The following is a 24,724-nucleotide window of genomic DNA, read 5'->3' on the forward strand; positions in this document are numbered from 1 at the left end:
TTTCTTTTTTTTTCTTGATATGGACAAGTGCAACCATGGTTTTTTAAGAAACTTATGACAGGAAAGCTATAGGCAAAAGCATGGATGTTTTTAGGAACACCACAAAAAATCTCAGCCAAAGACTGGAATTAATTTGACAGAGAAGTAAGGTTAGTCATCTTCCACTCAAGTTAACCTGAATGACGACAATGGCCAACACTAACTTACATCTGTCTAAAGGTCCGTTCATACTACCACCACATTTGCGATGCGTTGCTTTGCAATGCGGTGCGTTGCCGCACTGCACAATACTGCATTGCGATATCGCAATGAAGTTAAATACATTTTAACTTGGAAATGCGATGAGTTGCGGCAAAAAGTAATCGATATATCGGCATCGCAAAGCAACGCATCGCAAATGCGGTGGTAGTATGAACGAACCTTAAGTATGCTGATACACAACACAAATGACATGTTATGAGATCATGTAATGCCTGCTATGACCAACCATCATTGATACCAGTTTGTTAAGAACATTAAGAATTAACTGTACATATGGAACAACATTGTGGAATGAGTTGCTCTACTCCATCGGTACCCATGCACATCACAATAAAATGGGAAATGTAATCAAATTCTTGTCCATGACAATGCAGTTGTATGATCTGACACATTGAAAAATTTTAGGCCCTGATTTTCCTCTATAATCTGTATGAATGAAAACCACATTCATTTTATACCACATTCATTTATTAAGTGACTAACCTGTTTTTATCATCAGAAATAAAGGCTTTGATCATAGATAGTGTAGAGTACTATCTATGCTTTGATTGAATTTGAACTTTTTAAGACTTAAGACAAGTAATTTTTATAATATTTATAAGATCATTGGCAAAATAGTATAATCAGTAAATAAAGCACTGATTTCAACAAGCAGCTGCATGCGAAAAAAAAGAAGAACAAAATCTGCTCCCGAGAATCGGTAGACCACAGCTCACGTTTCAGACCATCCCTTGCCTTTCACTCGATCAGATAATTTCTGGAAAGAAATGAAAACAATAAATAAAGATATCAATAAATAGGATTCTTGCACAGTTGTCATTTTTCTTAAACTTCATTGGTTCTGGCCTGTGTTCTATGAGGCAATGTTGCGTATATATCATTTGCATTGAATGTAACATGGTATGTGCTCAGTGATCTTTCAAGTCAGTGTTGCATGGTATTTTGATTTTGCGTATGAAAGACTAAATAAATGGATTCACCAATTCTGTGCATGAGAGCGACATGCATTGAATACACGGCTGGATCTCAAAACGATAGTTATATCCTCTAATTGATGATCAATCAAAATATATTTTATATAATCACAATCGTATATAGACCACTTGACATCATTGTTTACCAACAAAGGTGAGGGACTGGTCTATCGATATGCTTGAACAAACCACTACACTGTTCAATGGCTTTCTTGTACTATATGAAATGTGGTGGGCAATTTAAAATGCACGTGCCCTGAGCAAACTGCGATGCGCACGCATACTGCAGGGCAAAGAACAATGGAAATTGCCATAATTCACCCACATACTGCCGGGCAATGACGTCACATGTCAAGCGGTCTATAATAATTAATATTGTACTTCTGATATCATAGAAAGCTGTGAATTCCATGGGAAGTACCTTTGAACTATCAACATCTCAACGGGTGTACATTGATTTGTCAAATTTCTCTCTCAAGAAGGAATAGGCATATAGAGCAAAATAAAAGTTTTTTGTTTTACCTTTCTGTAAACTTGTGCCTTGAGTCTGTTGCTTTCGTATGTCTGTAATCTCTTCTCTGCTTCATTTCTTTGGAGAACTTCTGGAAGCTGGGCATATAACCTAGAACAGAAAAAGGCCATGACCATCAGTGTCTTTATGTGGCTTATCAGGGAAACAAATTCTGACACTAACGAGTTACTTGCGGTTAGCCATCGGTGTCGTTATGTGTCTTATCAGGGAATCACAATCCCCACTATTAATTTTTATAACTACAGAGTAACTTGTATTATGATATTCAAAGATGTTGCCCAAGATCTGTGTGTATCATGTGTACTCTGCAATAAGCCTACAATATTTTGCAAAGACCTATTGCACTGGCTGACCAATCGCGTAAAATCACGCCTGTGTCACGCCATGCTACGCAGATCGATCGGCAAATGAGGTGCTGGGGTGATGATGACGTGATTCAATAAGTCAATCAGAACCCGGCTTCATGTTTTACGCCATAAACTGCGCCAAATGGGGCAGGTCCATTACCTACCTTTGGGTCTGCTCTTTGATTTCTTTCTTAGTCAGGCGTCTCTTTTGTGGTTTATGTAGCTGATCTATGAGGTATGGATAGAAACGAAGGAAAAGAATTAGTAAGAATTCAAATATAGCCTTTTAGGTAGTTACCAGAGACATGTTCTTAGGTTGTGGAAAATCATGTACATATTAGTGGTATTTCAAAAACAATGTTATCAACACCAGGTTTTACTGTAATCATGTGGGTATAAACCCACCTTTGGGTATAAGCCCACCCCCTATTTTTCAAAACATTCTAGAAACAAGGGTGCACATTAACATTAGTAAGTTTGGCCTTACTTTACAATCAGTGTCACAGTATTTCTTGCGTGCATGGTAAGAATATTTCATATTGCAAAAATTACTGTAATATACTGCATGAACCAGTCTCCCATCATTGAAGCATCCTGGATTTAAAAAAAAGGGGAAAAAAAACCATTTAAATTTTCTTCAGCCTCTTAACTTTTTTAAATCAAAGTACTAGATCTCCCCGGGTATAACCCCACCTATAACCCCACCCCATTCTTGGAACAGAATCAGTCACCTAGAGGGTGAGCTTATACCCGAGTGGTTATGGTATTTTCTCTACATACCGCTGTATGGGTGGGCCTGGGCATTCACTTTCTGTTGTCGTTTGTCTTGGAATAACCTATTCCGTTCCAGCTCATGCTCGATTTCTGTCTGTCGTTCCTCAGCTGCCAACTGTAGCTTCTTCTGTCGTTCCCGAGAGCGTGATATAAATTCTGCTCTTTTTTCCTCAAAAGCCTCCTAAAAAGGTACACATATGAAAAGAGAATTGTGTAAGATTAGTATTCAATCTATGCTTGCAGACATACACAGTGATGAGTGCAACCTGCTTGTAGTACCAGGCGATATATTCAAAAATTGTTTTAACCTATTGCTATGGTAGTTAATCCTGTAACATCATTTCTAAGGCAAATTTACAGTACTGACACCATACACAGCTCAATTCAAAATAGAGCATGGTTCAGTGGTTACAATACTTGCTACTGGTGCATGCTGTCCCAGGTTCAATTTCCCAGCAGTGGAAACTTGCCGAGGTTTGAACTGAAAAAAGTGTGAATTTAATTGGCAATATCCGAAGATTAAATTCAGACTTCCGCTCATTATGATGCATTTAGAGTTGGATAAATAAACCATGACAGTATTCTGTCCTACGTAGAGAAATGTTAATGATCCATACCTGTAAGGGCTCATATTGAAATACCCTACCACGCTTTCACACAGAAAGAAGGCAGGATTCCCTCGCTAAGCGCATGCGCCTCAGGAAAGCTTGGTCATAAAACGGATGGATTATATGCATCAGTGATACACCCTGCCCAGGATTTTAACAAAAGAAGGCTAGCACAGGAAAGCTGCAGGATGGCGCACACCTTCCTGTGTAAGGGAATTTCAATATGAGCCCTAAATGTACCTCACAGTCAGTAGAAAAGAAGAGGGTGTTAACCCCTGACTATCCCAATTAATCCTGGTGCTGTGTGGATATACATAATCTAAGTACAGATATGATGTGCGTCACAACTACATCTACATTAGCGCTTTGAGACGTCCACACATAAATAAGGTGTTTATCAAATCAAATGAATGATGCATTTAGGTGACAGTAAGGGCAAGTTACGCTTTGTAAAGCACAAACCTATTTGGATTGTATAAATCTTTTTCTAGCATTGTCTGAATGATATTCATGAATTGTTGCCTCAAGTTCTACAATCCTGGAAAAAAATGTTGGCACACTTTGCCTGCTCCCCCAACTCAATATTGGACAGAGCCATGTTGTCAAAAGGTCTGTGAGACCCTCCAACATTTAAAGATGAGGAGTGGGGAAGGATGAGATACAGGGGGTGGGGAGTCTATGCTTCACATATATATCCTATGTATTTTTCACTCTCCTTTCAATTATTTAGTACAAGTATGCCAACTATTTTTTTCCAGGATTGTAGCCTGGTAAACATTGGACACGTACCTGTAGAGATAACTTGACCACTGTCTTTGTTCCTTCTCTCTTGAGTGCTGGTGGCTGTAGATCTGCTGGTGGCTGTGTATCTGCTAATGGCTTCCTGGGAACATCCTGTTGCCAAGGCATCTTCTTACTAAATGGTTGGAACCATGCAACTGGCTCTGGCGTTCCACTCTTTGATCTGCGACACATATACAAAAGGAAAATGGATTTACCAGATGAACAAGGATTATTCTATTCAAGGTTTTTTAGAAAAAATGCACTTCGCAGCCAAAGGCTGAATTACATACATTGCACATATAAAAATACATAAGCTAAATAATAAATGGCATATAAATATAAATTGACAATATTTTTAAACAAAGACACTTCAAATGCAAATAACCTTCCTTGATCGCTCATACAAGCTGCCACTCACATTAACACAACTGCAACACACATTCACACCCAATTACACCCATCACACTCACCAAATATCACCAATAAATAATTGACCTACAACTACCAAAATTAGTACAACAAACAATATATGCAAAGAGATTGACTTTCCTCACCTCACAACCACACAACCACACACCCAACACGTCACACACACCCACACACCCCCATCCAAACTTAAATTTCATAGCATGATCAAAAACACATTAAGAACTATATCTACAAGCATTTCATAAAATGTGACTCTTGAGGCACCAATCACATGTGACATTTTTCGTTCCACATTTTAATCATGAAAGGAATTGCACTTTGAGCGTATCTTTTAGTGCGTGTTTTTGGCACAGTCAGCGTGTTAGCATTACGGAGAGTCCTTCTGACTTGCTCAGATCTTAACTTTGGCAACCAATCGCGAAACTCATTTGAATTATAAAGAGTTTTGGCAAAGTCCAAACAGATTTTGTCACGACGTAATCGGAGCTCAGAAATGTCACATGTGATAAGTGCATCTTGGTAAGAAATATATTGAGAACCCATGATGATCTTACACGCCCTCTTCTGTATACGCTCTAAAGCATAATGTTGATTCTCAGTAAGACCGGGGTGCCATACAGGCACGGCGTATTCAAGAAGAGGGCGAATAAAACCGACATATATTGTGACCAGATCATGTATGCTTAGAGCATAACGCCTGAGTGTACTGAGCATGAAAAGGCGTCCATTTGCACGTTTAATGATGTCATCAGTGTGGTTGTCCCACTTGAGGTTGTTAGCAATTTTTACTCCCAAGATCTTAACCACATCAGTGCTTTGTAAATGCTCGCTACCCAAACGAAGTGGGAGTAGCACTGGTGGGATTGCTACAAAGGTGACATCCATAAACATGCACTTAGACGCGTTCAAATTCATATGATTGTCAGTGGCCCAATTATTAAATTTGTCCAAGTCACACTGGATGGTACTGTTCTGGCCAACAAATGTATTCTCAACCATAGTCAAGTCATCAACATATTTGAGCGCAAGTTTGTTGGTATCTTTCATTATAGCGGCATCATTTGCCAGGGCAAGAAAAATGGTTGGGCCATCCAGAGTGCCCTGTGGGACCCCTCCCGTGAGTTCACTCCACTCAGATAATATATTATGATACCTAACACATTGGACTCTGTTAAACAAAAAACTGCATATCCATGGTAGGACTGCGGGTCTGGCACCCATTTTTAGCAACTTAGGGATGGCAATATTATGATCTACGCGATCGAACGCTTTACTGAAATCAGTAATAATAATACGAGACATGCTTTTTGGTTGATCTGCATGCTTTGTAATGTTATTCATAAGTTTGACTAAATAATGAGTTGTGGATCTCCCTTTACGGTTCCCAAATTGCCCTCATCAATTTGCAGTTCAATGTCATTCATTAACCAGTCTGTGATGAAAGATTCTGCCACTTTAGCAAAATGATCTGTTAATGACACAGGTCTAAGTTTATTCCATATAGATGGGTTACTCTTGGGTATGGGAACCACAATTGCACGCTTCCACTGGTCCGGTACTGATCCTTCTTGAAAAGAAGCATTAAGAATGTGGGTTAACGGCACACTAAGCTCGAAAGGGAACTCACGAATCAATTTTGCGGGTATTCCATCTGGACCCCCTGCCTTTTTCCTACCAATCTTAGAGAGTTTGGCACAAACTTCCCAGGGGTAAATCTCCGGGAGTTTTTCAGGAGCTGGTAAATAGGCGGGTAAATCTGACGTGTCCAAACTTTTGATATCTTTACCAATTGAGACAAAATGATTGTTGATGCTGTTTGCCACCTCTTTGGTGTTGGAAGGATCAGTACCAGGTGGGGGCTTTATAAGGGGCTGTGAGATATTCTTTGTTGACATGATTCGTATCTGGCGATACCATTCTGATGGGTTTGACTTTTTGTGTCTTTCAACTCTGTTTTTGTAATAATCACGTTTATCAGCGGCAATCGCACGCTGTACTTTGTTCCTGTAGAACTTCCATACTGGCGGTCTGGAATGGTCAAAAACTTCCTGGCGTTTGCGAATCAGTTCTTTTGTTTTCGCCGATATCCAAGGTTTGTCAGAAACATGTTGTTTAATTTCGCGTGTTGGAAAATGCACGTTCATGCGCTCTTGGAGAGTATTATATAAAGCATTTGTACTGTCACTGGCATTAGCTTGTTCTGTTACTTCTTTCCAATCATGATTAACTATCCATGATCCAAATTAAGATTTGAACTGCTTATATTTGTAGAAAATTTGGGTTTGAAATTCATATTACAAGTTCAACCATATTGCACTGTTCTGTACACAAAAACTCATGTCTTAAAAAAGCTGACCCCCAAATTTGCAAATGTGTTAATTTCTTGGCTAAAGCAACATCTAAATACAGACTGTAGAGTGTAGAAAGAACTGCCATCAAGAAAGTGTAACCCTGTATATCATGGACCTGGAGTGGGCAAGCTTTTCACCCCAAAGGGCTCAAACTATTCTTTATTAAATCACTCTGGGTGCACATGCTATATATAATTGCGTCTTTGATAAAGGGTGCGCTTAGCATGCAAAAATATGTGAATTTACACAATAGGTACTATAATTTAGGGTACTTTTGTTCAAGAAACTTGCTTATAAAAGCTTAAAAAAACTTTTACAAAAAAAAATTTTAAGAGGATTTTGGCACATTGTATTTTGAACCTTGAATGTCTACAAGATGGATACAAATTTTCATCATGATATTATCACAGAGGATGCCTCAAAATCATCAGTGTGGCAAGCAGGCCATAGGCTTCTCTCCCCTGTTATAGACTAATGCATTAGTCTCGCATTCATAATAGATCATCCCTGCATCCTATGAATATCCTGGAATATGTGTATGCTTGACAACTGTGACATCAGATACAGGTTATTATGATTCAGTAAACATGACAACAATTCATTGGTTAACAGCCAAATAGTAGAATTCCGCATCATTCAGTTTTCACAAATTACTGTACAATATATAGCCGTATATTAAGTTAATCAGCTCTTTATCAGCACCGGCAATCTGGGGGTCTGCACACTCTCAGAGTATTACAACCGTGCTGATTGCCTATGTAGTAGAGACTGCAATTTTACAGTTGGCAATGGCACGCCGTATTACATGGCCTGGCGGTAGTCGCATGACGGAAAACTGTAAAAGCATGCATGGAAGTGTTTGGAGTATAACTTGATTATTTTGGGATTGTGGTGTTATTTATTTATTTGGTTATATTAAATTCATGTCTACTGAATGATAAATTTGTTACCCCCAGTTTGTTCATGCAATCCGAAAAATATCACTGGTTTGAGGTCGTATCACACTCGGCCATTGATATTTTTCGTATTGCATGAACAAACATGGGGATAATTAATATTATTAACATTACAACAGCTGCATGCATACACTATACAGAAACATGTACTAGCTTGACACAGCTATCCAACATCATGTAATTAGCAAAAAAAATACTAATTATCAACCGAATGAAATAGATTCACATCATATCGGCTGCTCAGTGCCAGAAGTGGGTTAGTGCAATAGCTGCCATGTGTAATGTACAGTATAATATACTGTGTTAAAGTGCCAAATGTTCACAGGGCAGCTATTGCAGTTACTTATTTCTGGCACTGAGCAGCCCATATATGTTAGCTACACAATGACAATTCATAGGTTCCACTCACCCCTCTCCATCTGCTGTACCCCGATGTCTGTACTGTAGACGTTTCTTCCTCTTCCCATTTTCTTCTGCATCTTCCTCTTCTGCCTGCTGTTTACCATCCTTCCCTTTTCTCTTGTCCGATTTAAAAGTGATCGTAAATGCTGTTCCTTTTGGTGGTCTGCGTTCTTCAGCAGTCCTCTGTGCAGCTGGAGATGGATAGTTTGTACCCATATCTCGAGTCTCGATGTCTTCCGCGCAATGTACAGGAATGCGCGAAGGAAGACGTCCACCTTTAGTAGATGTCTTCCTGAACGTCCCTTTACGGATCACATGAGATTTGGGTTCAATAGTCACAGCTGCTTTGCTTCTTAATTTCGGGGCAACATCCTGCAAGGATTGTGTCCTTCTAGGACGACAAGTACATGGTACACTACCTTCAGATACACTATCACTTTGTGCTTCGCTTCCATAGCTTATATGAAAATCGTCTCTATAATTAACATATTTGTGCTTCTTTCTCCTTTCCAACTTTTTCAGTTGACGTTCTGTGAGTATATGTTTCCTATGGGGCTTGACTGGCTTCTCTTTGGCTTCAACTTTTGGTTCATGATCTGACACAGCAGATTCAAAAGTAATTTGCGATGACATTTCAATGGTCTCTTGAGACCGTTCTGCAACAGGACTTAACATATGCCCGGCAGAACTCAATACATGTCCGTTACTTTTTGAACCCTTCACAGTATCAACAACTTTCTGTATATTACTATCCACATCTAGCTGCGCTGGTGTACTGGCCATCTTAGGAGCACCATGTTTTCTACTCTGTTCATCACGTTTTCTATGATGTTCTTTTTGCCTATCAATCTTGTTCTGTAAGTTTACAAGTTTGGAGCTGAGTTTACGGACTCCTTGCGCTCCTAGCAAACGATACAATTGATCCGATTCTAGACTCAAGTCTGATAACAAAGTATCAACACTAGTAAGAGAGGAATCATCTATGGCACTTTCATCTGGTCCTGATGGTTGGCGCTGAACCTTAGACTCTTGTCGTTGGCCTTTGTCCTCACCATTCTTGCGCTCTTTCTCAGTTTTCTGGCGATGTTGAGGAGGACGGTGCTCTTTCTCTGCTTTCTGGTGATGTTGAGGAGGATGTTGTTCTTTTGTTTCAGGCTTTTTGGTAGTTTTCTTTGATTCAAGTTGGCTTTCCTCTTCAGAGGTAGTGGAGCTTTGTCTGGCATAGGTTGTCTCCATGGTTGTGCTTTGATCCACGCTGAAAATTATAATAAATACAGGTAGTAAATTAGAGAAAATCAGCAATGCAGTTTATACCAATTGTTTTCTGTTTCCCGGCCAATGAATGAATACATACTTTAGTGGTAATTAGGAAAAGAGTGTCTTTATCAGGGGTGGGCAACATTTTTATTTCAGCAAGCCAAAAATTTGCTTTCTCAAATTACGCAGGGCGAACATGCTGCAAGTAGAAAGCAAATCAATTGGTGATGGCATTGTTTCTGATAGAGTGCATGATAAGAAATTGTATGATGTTGTCTTGTCACTTTGCCTTTGATGAAGATCCTGCTAGTATCGAAAGCTCAGGCCCCTAAAACTTTGGAATTTTATGTAACAGGCTATATATTTGTGGATAAGCAGTTTCCAACAGCTCACTTTTTAATTTTACTCAATAGGTAAAAAACTTGGAAGGTCATTTTGCATTACTGGACCATAGGTTGCAATGCCCACCCCTGGTCTATAATTATCTAGAGAGGAAAAATAATAACGTTTTAATGCAGAAAAAAGCTGAAGTACATTGAAAATTGTAAAAGTGAAATAAAAAACACTGAAATCAGCTGAAACAATGACAATTTTGATGTCTGTATCCAATTACCTCTCCCACAGTAGATTTCAATGTATTTTTTGTACTCCAATATTGCATGATTTTCTTTGGGATCTCCCATGGGAAAAAACTAAGTAGGGTAAGAAATCCATTAATTTAATGAACTAATAAACTATTCAGAGAATCTCATCTCATGACTAACGTTCAGCTCAGACTTGGGATTTAGCATGAAAGCTGCTTGTACAACCTATAAGTTTGTTATCAATTGTGATAATCTGATATCAAGAAGTCTGTTGTCATTTTGTGTCATTCTTTCGAGGGTGTAAACCCGGGGGTACTCAGTACTAATGACCACACGGAGATGTGCTACAAACGGGTAGCATTTTCGGTCTTTTGGTATATCAATGACCCCTTTTCCTAGGCCAATTTTGGCATATGGATGGGTCCTTTTTTCAAAATTGTCTCAATTTTTTGGAAAATAGCCCAATGTTGCCTCAATCTAGCCAACATTTTTGGGAAAATTTGTAATAAACTAAAACATTCGGCTGAAAATTTTGACTTTTGGTATATCGATGGGTCCAAATTTCTTGAAAAATTGGTATATTGATGGGTCCACTTTCAAATTCTCAGCGGCACACCCCTACCAAAACCAAACTAGAGTAGCCTCCGGGTGTAAACCCATAAATTGAAGCCTCTGCCTTTCTCTTTATTTTGCATCCCATTTTCTACACTGATGAAGATGGCCATTAGGCCCACCTTTAATTTGGTCTCAAAGTCAAGGCACTACTTAGTTCTCACCTGGTCTCTGGCAGAATTGTAATAAATAAAAATATAATAAATAAATGATAAAATAATAGTACCTTTGTTGCTGCTTAGCATCATGTTCCTTGTTATAAGAATTATTGAGATGAGCGGGTGAAAATGGCTGTTCTTTCTCCCACCGTTTTCTCCTACGAGTACGGCTGTCATACGATGACTCACTCTGAGTGTCACTTTCATCTGTGTTAAAAACAAATTACAAGATTAGATTATAAATGTAATAAGGTAGGGTAAATCTGTATGTCTTCACTTTATTTGTCAATAGCAGCAACAGAATATTACACAAGGTACCAGTCTAGAAAAAGAACTGGTAAATGTTTTATACGCTTAATGTTCCAAAAATAATACAGTGCTAAATTACTATAAGTTTAAAAAGTACAAAAGAACAATTTTTCAATAAATGACTTTATAGGACAGGGAAGAAAGACTTGATGATTTTCAACATTTGGTCACTAATTTAAATAAATAAAAAAATCTAGAGACAAAACACCTTGTTTTGCATGTCTTTTTTAAATAATAAAAAAAAAATACTCAGAAATTCAAAGACCTGGTTCAAATCTGAGCATTTTTAAAAATTATCATAATCTCTTCAATTAATGTGGTGTTGCACTATTCAAAGGGAAGGGAGGGGAGGCATTAATTAAAGGTCTTTTGATATTAATTAAAGGTCTTTTGATATTAAGGTTTTTAAAAACAAATCTAGTATACAATCCTAAAAGGTTTTGCTATTATAATTTGGTAGGTTACTGGATCAGTTGGGGTGGATTTCCAATAATATTTTCAAGCATATCAACTGCTCAGTGCCAGATGCGGGTAAGTGCAATAGCTGCCCTGTGAACATTTTGGCAAGTTACACACAGTATATTGTACTCATCTATACATGGCAGCTCACATGGCAGCCATTGTACTTACCCATTTCTGGCACTGAGCAGTCAATATACAAAATATAAGTGCCTGTATTTCAGCACTTATGGAACAGTTTGTTAAATAATTTGCTAAAATATTCTTCTTAATTTACCAAAATTCAATATAAATTATACTGAAATTAGTCTTGTACAAGTATATGAGCTTGTAGGTATTTGAGCCTCTCTCTCAACGACAACAAATAATATAGGAGATTGGGAGTTTCTTCTTATTCCCAGCTAGGCCAAATTAAAAGGATTTCAATATGTTGGTAATTCAAACCATTAGTGCTTGTAACTAATGTATGTATTGTATAGACATCATGAGCAGTCCCATAAATAATATATGCAGCAAGGGAGGATTACGTATTTATGTTAAAATATTTACTAAAGCATTTGCCAAATAGAGCATATCAAAGTCAAGAAATACAGCAGGCTGTTCCATTTAAAATCCATACACCCCTATGGAAGACATGACCGAAATCTTCTACACAGGGAGTGTGAATTTCAAATGGGGTTACCTGAATGGGTGACTTCATTTGAAATCTACACTCCCTTTGTGGGATATTTAAAAGGGCATGTCTTATATACATGTATGCAGTGCATGGATTACAATTGGAAGTGCTCTATAAACATAACTATTTGCTGCTCTTTATCAGATTCTGTTTTACATATTAATTTTAATTGTTCACCAGGTGGTTTCAATTTAGTGTCATTTGAGTAATTATAATTGGAACTGCTAAGTCTCTTGAAAACAACATTTTGGCAGCACTGCCTTAGTTTTACAGAATCATAATAATAAATTTCAACACTTCAGATATTTTGAGGATGGATAGCGCACAGGTAACTGCCTTGAAATCCATACAACTCTATGGAAGACATGACCTTAATATCCCACACAGGGAGTGTAGATTTCAAATGGAGTCACCCATTCAGGTAGACCATTTGAAATTCACACTTCCTGTGGGTGGGGAAGATTAAGATTATAACGTCTTGGGGAAGATTAAGATTACGTCTTCCACATCTAGGTGTATGGATTTCAAATCGTATATCCCAAGGTAGGTCACTGAGCCTCAAAATGTAGGCAAGTGAGGTAGTTATTTGCAATCACATGTGTGTCTTTCTTGAACTTACACATTAACATATGTGACACGCTCTGACAAAACCAGTAACAAGTCACATTTTGGACATTTCATGATTTGAATGAAAATGTAAGAACTAGACAGTAAGCTTTGATACCATGTTGTTCTGGGTTTTGTTGAAGCTGGTCACATCGTATATTAAGTTTGAATAATCTACTTACCTAGCTTAGCCCACCTAGTCACTGTATGCTTGACTGGGTCTTCAAGGAGATCTGCCACCTGTCGTATCTTCTCCGAATCTAAGCTAGACTGATTTGAACCCTCCGTATTTGTGCGAAACCGCTCATACTCTTCCCAAGCCTGGCCAATTTCTGCATAGCGTGGATTAGATTCATTCTATAAAAAATAAATAAGTAACTAAATGATAAATAAGCAAATAGATTTGAATAATTTAAACTGAATGAATAAACAAATATATAAAAAAAAGCAAAAGACAAAAACAAGCCAGTGAACGAATAATGATATATGGGGTGAAATAAAGGTAAACGTCATTATAATGAAATGAAATGAAAAAAATAAGTTTTTGAAAGTATAATTTGATAAATAAATGAAAGTAATAACTTTATGTTACCCTTTATGCCCTATTTTGGGTGTACAATTTAAGTTCGAGTAAATGGTAAGGACAGTTTCAGGTTCAAGGTCAGAGCATGGGTTTAGGGGCATTACGGTTAGGCATAAAGAGTATCATAGAGTGATTCAAACTTTGGAAATGAAAGGAAGAATAATCAGATTACAGTTTATCCATGCATGATTACAAATGATAATTCAAATACTCTGTCCGCTTGAGAGAACATATCATATATGGCTTGGAAAAATGAATAAAGCAGTATGTAGACTTTTTATTAGACGTACAATATTGTATGTAACATACGAGGGGGTATCCAAAAGTTTTTGACATCACCAAGAAGCGAAGGAGCTATATCGATGAAATTTTGTCAGTGCAATTATTGGTCCTTCTCTACATTATGGTCCAAAAATGGGATCATAAGTATGTTTACTTTTTTTACAGGTGGCGCTAGATGGGCAGTAGGCGCATAACCTGTAAAACGGTGAAAATTGAGGCACGCAGCCTGATTACGTTCCTGCATTTGAAGGGTTAGGCCTACAATGCTCAGAAAATCTATGATGAAATGAAAGCTATCTACAGTGTCATATGATGGGCAATCATCACCGTAGATACTTTCATTTCATCATAGATTTTCTGAGCATTGTAGGCCATCACTTCAAATGCAGCAACACAATGAACACGCGTGAGCTTCATGAAAGTGGAGGATCTTCATCATTTTAAAGGTTATGCACCATACATCTAGCACCACCTGTAAAAAAAAGTAAACATACTTATGATCCCATTTTGGACCATAATGTAGAGAAGGACCAGTAATTGCACTGACAAAAATTCATCGATATAGCTCCTTCGCTTCTTGGTGATGTCAAAAACTTTTGGATACCCCCTCGTATCTACGTTATTTAATCTATTGCCATTCTATTTCCAGTAATGTTTAAGTTCTAACGAATGTTTGATGACGTAAAATCAATAATATATTTCTACCAGATATCAATTATCATACGTAACATATTATCGATTTTACGTCATCAAACATTCGTTAGAACTTAAACATTACTGGAAATAGAATGGCAATAGATTAAATAACGTAGATATGTTACATACAATATTGTACGTCTAATACTCGGAGTCTGCATACTGCTTAACACTATCCTTAACCAAATGTATTACACCATCCTTAAAATATCCTGATAGATTGAAAGTCATACAGTCATATTACATGTGCCATAAATTATACTTTGTTTGGCTATAGGCCTAATTGGCAAAGACTCGCAACATCATGGATTGATAGATTGGCATGAGCGCAGTTGGGTACAGCACATATGCTAGTTGTGTTTTGCATGTGTGACTAGCTTATACTTACCCATATGAATTTACGTACAAGCGTAAGTTGGGACTTTATATTGTATGTGGAGTAACACAAACTGAATAATTTTTGCCAATCATAACTAAGCCAAACAAAGTATAATAGCACAGTGGTTGCTGTGGGCAACAGATATATCATAAATCCAAAGGTGCAATTAATTTCTTTATCAAAGAGCATTCACAATGTTGATGTGACTTGAAAGGAAGCTTGCAATTTGATCCACTTTGGACGTAATGTTAATCTTACCATGCATTGTATCACGCTCATTCTGATGAAACAATCATTCAGAAGAAATAAGCTGATTTTATGTTCAGGGTATCATCAGCACACAAAAAGTTGTTGTTTATTTACCATCACAATAGTCAGATCCAAATAATGCATACATCATTGGGTAACACAAATATCAACAGAAATTATCAATTTTATTCAGATGCTCTATGACTATAAAGAAATAAAATTCAATGTCACCCATGCTTCCTTGATCTGGATATGGATATAATTAATACAATGAATTCTTTTAGATTAAATATTGAAGAACAATTTATGAAAACTGACAAAAATTGAATAGATTTTGTTATAAATACAAACATTGTTGATTATTTTGGAGGAAACATGTTAGGTCCACCGATATCATTTTATCATTTCTGTCACACTGTCTTTAAATTTGGTTAAGCTTTCGGGTAAAATAATTACAACTTATTCAACTAATTCTTCCAAAAACACATAATAACATTCTATTTCAACGCTTTTTTCCAGTCAAGTAAATAGCACATGTAATGACAATGCTTATATATTCATTTAAGATATACAACAATGAAGTATCAAACATGGACAATGCTCTATATATACAATACTTAGACAATTGAGAATTGTTAGTATAAATATTTCTCAATTTGATTTTGAAACATGCTTAACACTGAAAATGAATACTGATAATTCACCATTCTCTACATAATATGTTGACTTACTACTTGATTTTTATAAACCATAAATAACCTTACGAGGTGATTTCCGGTCTGATGCTAGAAAAATAAAGTAAAGATTTACTCTTTTTTTTTTAAAGTTTGAGTACTTATAATGACATGAAGTAGAAGCAAGCTCAATTCATGCATCAAGTTTTACACACACAAAATCTTGTATTTGCTGACTTAGCATTAAAAGCTATACATTGCTTTTTCATCCATGAGCATTAAAAGTATACAACATCATAATGTTCTTAGAAACAAAATTCTAAATGAATTTTGTGCCCTACTTGAATGCTAAACTCTATAAACAAACATCTTTTCATGACAGACATCATGCATCACAAATTATCATGTTGTGGATTTGTGGGGTTGGGTGGGATGGGTAGGGTGGGTGGTGTGTTCACTGTGCATCTGTAATTACCTGCAAACGTGGACCTACATTAGGAAACAGTGCAACCGTGGACACACCTGCAACCATGAACGTCCGCGGTTGCTAGCTATAACCAGGACAACACAAATAATGTAAAAATGTATTTAAAAGTGGTCCACGTTCGGGGGGTTCAGGACATGTCACGGTTGGATAGGAAGTTATTGGGTGTGTGTGGAGTAAGTCCACGGTGTGTCGATTGAAATCGGGTGTGAGTGTCCTCGGTTAGATAGGATTAAATGATGTCCTCATGGTCTATTGCCATTTGGTCTAATACCATTTCGTCTAATTCCCGTTTAGTCTAATATTGTTTGGTCTAATAACCGGTATGTCTACTAACCATATAGTCTAATAACCATTTGGTCTAATATTTCTTTAATAACCATTTGGTCTAATAACCGTTTGGACTAATCACCGTTAGGTCTAATACTCGTATAGTCTAATAACCAATTAGTCTAAAACCATTTCGTCTATTTATTAATAAACTAAATGCTTGTAAGACTAAATGGTGTGTAGACCAAATGGGTATTAGACCAAATGGCTATTAGACCTATTGGTTATAGACCAAATGAGTATTAGACTAATTGGTTGTTAGACTAAATGGTTTTAGACTTATTGGTTATTAGACTAAATGGTTATCGGTCCAAATGGTTAAAGGACCAAATGATTATTGGACGTAGTGGATATAGACCTAATGGGTTTAGACGAAATGGATGTAGACGAAATGGATATTAGACCAATTGGTACTAGACCAAATGGCAAATCCCCGTCCTCATTTGCATATATTTAGAAACAGGGTGTGCGTGTTGAATAATATGTTAGTGTATGTGCTGCATATGTATGTGTTAATTATGTGATTGGGTGGGGTACAGGGGTGTGTTTATTTGTACATAGCAAATGACGAAATATTTATAACAAAAGGACACCATACCTGAAGCACATCCTGTAGGACACGTCTGCTGTAATTCCCTGCTGGTCTTGGAACCTCCGATGAGCTTTGCTGACCAAATCGAGTTGTACCTCCGCCGTGCTGAAGTCCAGATGCTCTTACAATCGAATCCGATGCTCTTCTGTATCCCGAGTCCACTCTTGCTGATGGATGCACTGGTGGCAAGTCCCTAACAACATTTGTGGCATCGGAACTATGCGGTGGCAACCTTGCATACTCTGGACCTCTTGTAATGTCTTGTCTACCTGGTATACCACTATATTGAGTTCTTGATTGACTTTGTGGTATATCTGGTACACGTGCACCAGTTTCAGGACCGGTGTGAGGTCCACATTCTTGATACCTATCATCAGGTCTGGACCTTTGCTGACTTTCGGGATATACTTGCGAACCATCTGGAGCCGACTCATCTGTGCTTTTCAAGTCACTAGGATATTCAACATAAGATCTGGCAGGCAGATTTCTGTCCGAATCATATGCACCCCTACCTCTTCCACTGCTTTGGTCTGGTTGTGGTGAAGCCCTATCATATCTTGGGATTCTAGACTGTGGATGTGGGGAATGAGGGGGAGCAGATGAGGGTCTCTTCTGCTGCCAAGAGAACCTGGTGGGAATGCAGGAGGCTGTGCATCATCTGAGCCTGAAAATGAAATGTTTATAATATATTTTTAGAGATGTTAGTGTCAAGTCCTGATAGCAATCTAGTGGTACCATAAAGTATGTGTGCGTATAATCTTCCTAATAGCCTAATTCAAATCATGTTGGGAATCCACGACATTGGATTGGCATGCATTGGGACTAAACTACATGCATCTCCTGCAAAGACTGAACACAGCTGATAAATGACATCTTAAAAAACACAAGCATTGTGGGTGTTTTAATTTTTTCCATTCACGCATTTGTGTGAGGCAAGCTTTCTATTCCCAAAAGTTTCCACAATTTTTACATCTATTCAATAGTTTGTGTTATAGTCCCATACCACATAGTGTTCCTAACTACCTACTCTGTTTAGAAGGCAAAAGTTGATAAAACCCAATTTCAACAATTTAAGATAAAACTTTCAAGTCAAAACAGGTCATCTTTACAATCAACTTGTTCTAGTCTCAATAATATTTTTCACCTTGATGTGGCAGTAACGTCAACGTGTTGAGACAGCTGTTTTATGTGCTTATCTATGCGGTGTCTTAAAAGCGTGTGCGTGCGTACGCCAGCGCTTTCTGCGTCCGCTACCTACTTGAAGCTGCGCCTAATAAAATGCGCACTGATGTCACTGCCACACCAGGGTGTAACATCCTCCTAATAAGCTTACCTGGATGTGAGCTTTCCATTGTTGTTTGGTTTGAAGCCAATGACTCATCTGCTCCCAGAGGATAAGTATATGAAACCTCTGTACTGCCAGGTGGCCTGTAGGCTCGGATATTTGAGGCACCGTAAATATCTCTACCTAGAGGTGAAACAACCTTAGAAGTCTGTGAAGTGTGAAGAGTGTACTGATGATCCATTGGTGGCTTCGTAAAACTACGCGGGCTCATACGATGATCTGGACTTCTGAGTGCATCACTGTCTCGTGAAAGATTACGACAGAAACTCTCGCGGTGACCCTGGTATGGCCACAGGAATAGATGTAGCTCTGTCAGGCCTAGGGCTCATCCTAGCCTGAGCTGCTCTTACGTCCGTCTCCCAGGTCTTGTATTTGATGTCACTACTATCTCTTTCCATGTGATCGCTTCTTTGGATTCTCTCCGATACCTGACGGGCGTATGCTAAGCGTGGACTACGAGGTGGATCGATATCAATATCAGGGTTGGATACCGACCTTGGAAGGCTTCCAGCAAACGGTAGATTATAATCAGCCGCTCCTTGTGGGTATGATGGATACCTCTGGTGGGTTTTATGAAATGAGCGTGGCAAAGAGCCATATTGTTGGGGCACTGGTTGGAATGCTTTGGTCGGAGAATATTGAGGCTTCAGTGGGAAGAAGTGCTGGGAGTCTTTGTCATCTGGTAATCCTGGAGATTCATTATCAGGAAGACTACCATAATGAAGAGGTTGTTGAAAATCATCTTGATGTTGGTAGTCTTCTCCCCATGCCTCCCTAGGATATCTACTTCCCCAGCCAGATTGTGGATGCATGTGTGGAGACATAAGAGGTGATCCTCTAGGAGATGTTGACATATGGTGACTTCCCCTAGGACTTTGAAGACCACTTTGTACGTACTGATCTTGACCATTTCCTCTCCTTGGCTGACCTCTCCCAATCAACCGATTAGTAAATGGGTCTCTTACGTCCACACTGTGGTCAAAGGTCATATCTGTGACCCTTTGCATCTGGTTGCTTAGAAGATTTCTAGCTCGGTCAAAGGCACCATACTCTGGCATTCCATAATCGTCCTCGGCATCCATAGGAGCTCCCCAACCTCTTGGAGACCCTGTTCTGGGCGAGTTATGCTGAGATGCTCTTGGAGATTCCCGTCTTGAGCTATACGGTGAACTCTGTATAGAAGCTCTTGCAGAAGAGCTCAGCTGGCCAGCTGCAGCTCTGGCATGCCATGCAGCTTGGAGACCACCCTCTGGCAAAGGCATATCACCTGGATGCGCATCTTGAAGAAACTGATTAGCTCTTTCTCTTGACTGTTCACCTGCGAGAATTGCTTGAACCCTGTGGGCTAATGAATCCATACTCTCTGGGCTATCTGCATAGAGTCCTCTTGGTGAATGCGAAGGTTCAGCAAAATGCTGACCTCTTGCCAAGTGAGGGTCTAATGTCTGAATCAGCTCTGTGCTCCTCCTATCTGGAGTGCGCCTATACACATATCCTGTAGATGGTGAGGTCCTTCCTGGGCCTGCTGCTACTGGGATATGACTGCCAGGTTGTCCAGGTCGTTTGCTCAAAGAACTTCTCCCTTCTGGTTCCATTCTCAAGTAGAATCCTTGATCACCACCACCTACTGAATCTGCTCTGGAGGGATGACCGTAGGATGCTGATGAATCCGTTCTGCTAGAAGGTGGGTATGTGACTGGGCGTGGAATGCCGGTTGCTGAATGTCTCCTGACTGGGATATCCCCTTGTCTAATCCTGTCGAATGTTGTCAGTCGTGGGGAGGCTAGAGGGGACTGTCTGCCATGAATCAATCGTGGACTCTCCCTACCAGGACTATATGCTGGTGGCAATCCGGCTTGATCCATGTAAGCTGTGTGCGTCAACAGATTCTGGACTTGATGATCCAAGGTATCTGTAGTTTGGTAACTGCCAAAGCTTCCCCTTGGCCCAGTTGATCTGGGACTATATGGTACACTGTCATCACGATACCGTGTTGGAGATGGAGTACGTCTGGCAGATTCTGGGCTATGAGGGGACCCCAAAGGTACAGACATGCTATGAGACAGATTCACATGCCTGGGACTCATAGTTTGTCGAGTATCAAATTCAAACCCATTCCTGCCAGATGGATGTGGAGGGATGTCACTGCATATTGATGACGCATCATCTCCACTGACATATCCCATGCCTGTTGCCGTCTTCTGCAGGACCTTATCAATGATGGCTCTTACCGAACTTGATGTGCTTACGTCAGAAGGAGTAGGTGATGCAATACCACCTGCAGAGGCCTGATAGGCTTGTAACTGCCTCATGGCATCACTGCCAGCAAGTATCTGTGCAACTCTGTCTGCAAGGGAGTCCGCGAAAGATCCAATGCTAGTGCCTGATCTTGAAGAACTGGGTGGATCTTGACTTGTAAGTTGTTGTGGGAAGCCATGCTCATCTCGATGGGGATCTCTTGACACGGAAGCTCTTTCACTTTTTTCTGTTTCAATGCTATCTGGTGTACCAGCTTCACTAGAGGATCCGCCGTCACCGACTCCTGGACGATCCCTGGATAAACTTGTTACTATGGCATCACCAAGTAAAAGAGCTACTCTGTCAGCAAGAGCATCCTGTGTCTGCAAATCTTCCAAGTTGAGATAAGCTCGAGTATTGCTGTCCTGTCCTGTAGCACCGTTTGTTGGCAAAGGTGGCGGAATACTTCTCCCACTTGGAACTGGTATACTACCACTTTGTGATGACATCTGACTCTTGCGATCTTCATCATCAGCTTCAGCACCTTCTGGGGTTTCTTTACGCAGCAAACCCACTCGATCATCGTCATGACCATGGACACCTTCTTTACTTGAAGCAGCATGCCTGGAAGAATCCCTGCTCTGTGACAAGGCCGAGGATCTGGACTGAACATCTCTTCTTGATGTTTCACTGGGAGTCTGGCTTTGTAAAGAAGGTGGATATTGGATATACGATGCACCGTTCCTACTGGGTACATCTCTAGAAGAAAGTTCTGACCTTTGCATTTCAGTTTCACTATCTGACCTAACTTCATCTATCTTTCGTTTTCGAACACTTGGATCACTTGGTGGTCCATCTACTTCTGTTTCTTGACCAAGTTGATCTTTTCTTTGGCTTTCATTTGGGACTGATGATGCAAGCATGTTCAGATCAAGAGGAAGTTTCACTTGAGATCCCCTGATCTTGACACTCTGATCGGAACATCTCCTTGGTCCAATAGAATCCTCACTCATATCTCCAGCTCCACTTTCTCTTCTACTATCAGTCAATCCACTAATGGCAGATGTTGTGGTAGAATCACTGATCTTTCTCTCAGGGAATCCCGATTCCATATCTTTACCAACATCTTTGCTAGTCATTGAACCTTCTTGAGATCTTTGACTTGAATCTTCTGCAGCAATCCCAAGACTTCTAACAGATGAAGCGGAGCTTGATGGTCTGCTCGCAGACTGAGTTGTACCGACTTGCGCATCACCACTTTCACCTTCAACATGTCTTGTTCTTACAACAGTGGAAGCATCATCTGAATGACTGCTTGTGTAGGATTCAGATTCAGTTCCAATGATGTTTTCATTGGAATCCATCAATCTGTGTTGTCCAATAGGCTCCTCGCGAGTCTCCAAGGAGTCTCTTTTATCTATCAGATACTCTGACAGTTCATTGGCGTCTTCAGTACTATCATCAATTGGGTACTGTGATATAGTTGGTTGTGTAGTGTCTTCCATGGGATGTTCAGACAAACCTGCTTGTGTTGTATCTTCCATGGTGTGTTCAGACAACAAAGTTTGTGATATTTGCTGGGGGGACTCATGTCCCTCCACAGACTCCATCTTAGGTATCTGTGAGTCACTAGTTCTAATATAATGCGCATCTTTATGCAAACTCTCTGCTTGAGTCACATCTTCAAATTGACTAGATCGTTCTGAAACCGATTCGGTTTCAGACTGCAACGGCGATATAATCGTCTCGGGTCGAACCACCTCATCTGCTGTTTGAGACTCTGGTGGTCCAGTGACGCTCATATGTGCAAGCTCACTGCTTGATGTGGATTCCATGGAATGTTGGGATAAAGATATAGATAAGTTCCCACCCGCGCACTCAGCAGAAACCTCTGCTATAACTTCTTGCACTACATTTTGATGTCTTTCTCTTTGGCCTACTTGAAGACCTCCCTGAACTCTTTGATCACCACGTCTTTCATCAGGGACTTCGCCTTTATCAGAGTGAGCATCACTTATATCAATTTTTCTACCACTTTGCTCATCTTCATCTTCTTGTGTTTCATCCTCCGGAAATTGTTCTCGCGAAATTCCACCAGTTAAATCTACAATTGAATTAATAGCACTTGAATCAAGTCCCGAGTCTGCCAGCTCGGGAGCGCCCCCGGCAGAGGGCTCAAAGCTTTCGTTCCCGTTAACGTCATCGTTAACGCCATTCTGAGGTCTGTTACCATCACTCATGGTGACTACATTATCTGTTTTGTCTCTCTCCACAACAAAATTACAAGTGTTTTCTTTGGTAAGTGTAGCAGTAGAATCCGACAAATTTGGCGATTCGGAAATTAGCTTGTGGACTGATGAAGCAGTTGACACGATTGAACTTTGCGAAGATCGTTTTGATCGGTAAGCGTGTGTCACACAAGGGCCTAGCTCAACAGGAGGTGGTAGGATCACATACCAACTGGCCTGCAGAAATGAAAAGAAAAGAAATAAACAAAGTTTTTAGTTTAATGCACAATGTATAAGTTAATTTTAAATACAACTGCAGGGATTGAGTTTTGAAAATAGGTGTGCTACAAATCGCACTTCTGGAAATGTGAAGGCGAGCTGTCAGGTGTGCTATTAAATGGCACTCGGTAAGAAGTTTTGGAATTAAGGTGTGCTGTAAATCGCACTTGAACAGGCGATTTAAGGTGTGCGATCGCACTTGGGCACCTCAAACTCGATCCCTGTAACTGCAACACTATTCAAGATAAGCTGAAGCTTACAGTCTACATCCTACCTACATTGTCTGATGCAAAGGCAACTGATATCAGATATGCTGGAGTTAAAATATTACACAACAGAAACTCACTCCACTGTCTTCGCTGCAACACTGCAAGACATGTGCGGTTAGTTTAATAGAGACAAAGTATGAATGGTAGCCCTTAGCTTATGATTATAAGTATATTAATTTGGTATCACACAGTCTGCCTACATATAATTATTTTAATCTTATAAATGGATGGTTAGTAAATAATAAAAACATAACACTAATTGTTAGTAGATAGATTAGTCACCTCCTGATTCGATGAAAATACAGCACTAATTTTTTGGAATTAAAATATATTATCTTAATTATCTAAAATTTGACTTTCATTGCTAGTTACTACTAACTAACTACAGTAGAATTTCAATTTAGTGAACATGAACACAGCCTGACATAGTGTGATGATTTTTCATGTTCATTTGGTAAAACAGGATGATATTTTTTAATCCAAAAAAATTAGTGCTGTATTTTTCTGGAATAAGGAGTAGATATCCATTAAAAGTGTTAATTTTCAAGTAGTTATAATTTTCAAGTTGAAATCCTAGAAGATGAAAAGAAACGAAAGCAAAATTTTCATAAAAGAAAAAAAAGCTTCACATTGTATTTTGTTAATTTCAATTGCTATTCAAAATGTACTTTTTGTATAGGATAGCACAGAACATCGCTCTTGTAAATTCATAAAAGCTTAAGCTTGCACAAAAGTTATTCTAACAAGAAATTAAATTCTGTTATCATTCATCAACCCGGAAGATTTTCTGATCCTATCAGGGGCGCATTTGTGTTAATGAGAAATAATCAATTGGGATATCTATGTAACATTTGTCTCTTTTATGATAGTCTTCTGCTTGGAGCATAACAATGCTGTTACAATGTATCTTCAATTCGAGAAAATTTTCTTCTGGGGAAATTCACATTTCCAACTAAGGGATGTGGTTTTATAGCTGATGAAGAATACATTTGGCTTTTACAGTTGAAATCTATACAAC

The 24,724-nt window shown here is 39.1% G+C and overlaps 1 protein-coding gene across 1 annotated transcript in view; it reads right to left on the reverse strand.

Moving 5' to 3' along the window:
- Positions 1-428: 428 nt before the first annotated feature.
- Positions 429-24,724, reverse strand: part of LOC140148803 (uncharacterized) — a 75,303-nt gene continuing 51,007 nt past the window's right edge. The window contains 12 exon segments of the mRNA XM_072170873.1: positions 429-1,018; positions 1,758-1,857; positions 2,279-2,342; positions 2,895-3,069; positions 4,286-4,460; positions 8,425-9,672; positions 11,097-11,235; positions 13,261-13,435; positions 17,354-17,848; positions 17,851-18,011; positions 18,681-18,957; positions 18,959-23,395. Of these exon segments, the coding sequence (XP_072026974.1) occupies positions 974-1,018; positions 1,758-1,857; positions 2,279-2,342; positions 2,895-3,069; positions 4,286-4,460; positions 8,425-9,672; positions 11,097-11,235; positions 13,261-13,435; positions 17,354-17,848; positions 17,851-18,011; positions 18,681-18,957; positions 18,959-23,395 (7,491 nt within the window). The 3' untranslated portion in view covers positions 429-973.

This window comes from Amphiura filiformis, chromosome 3 (genome assembly GCF_039555335.1).
Source record: "Amphiura filiformis chromosome 3, Afil_fr2py, whole genome shotgun sequence".
NCBI lineage: Eukaryota > Metazoa > Echinodermata > Ophiuroidea > Amphilepidida > Amphiuridae > Amphiura > Amphiura filiformis.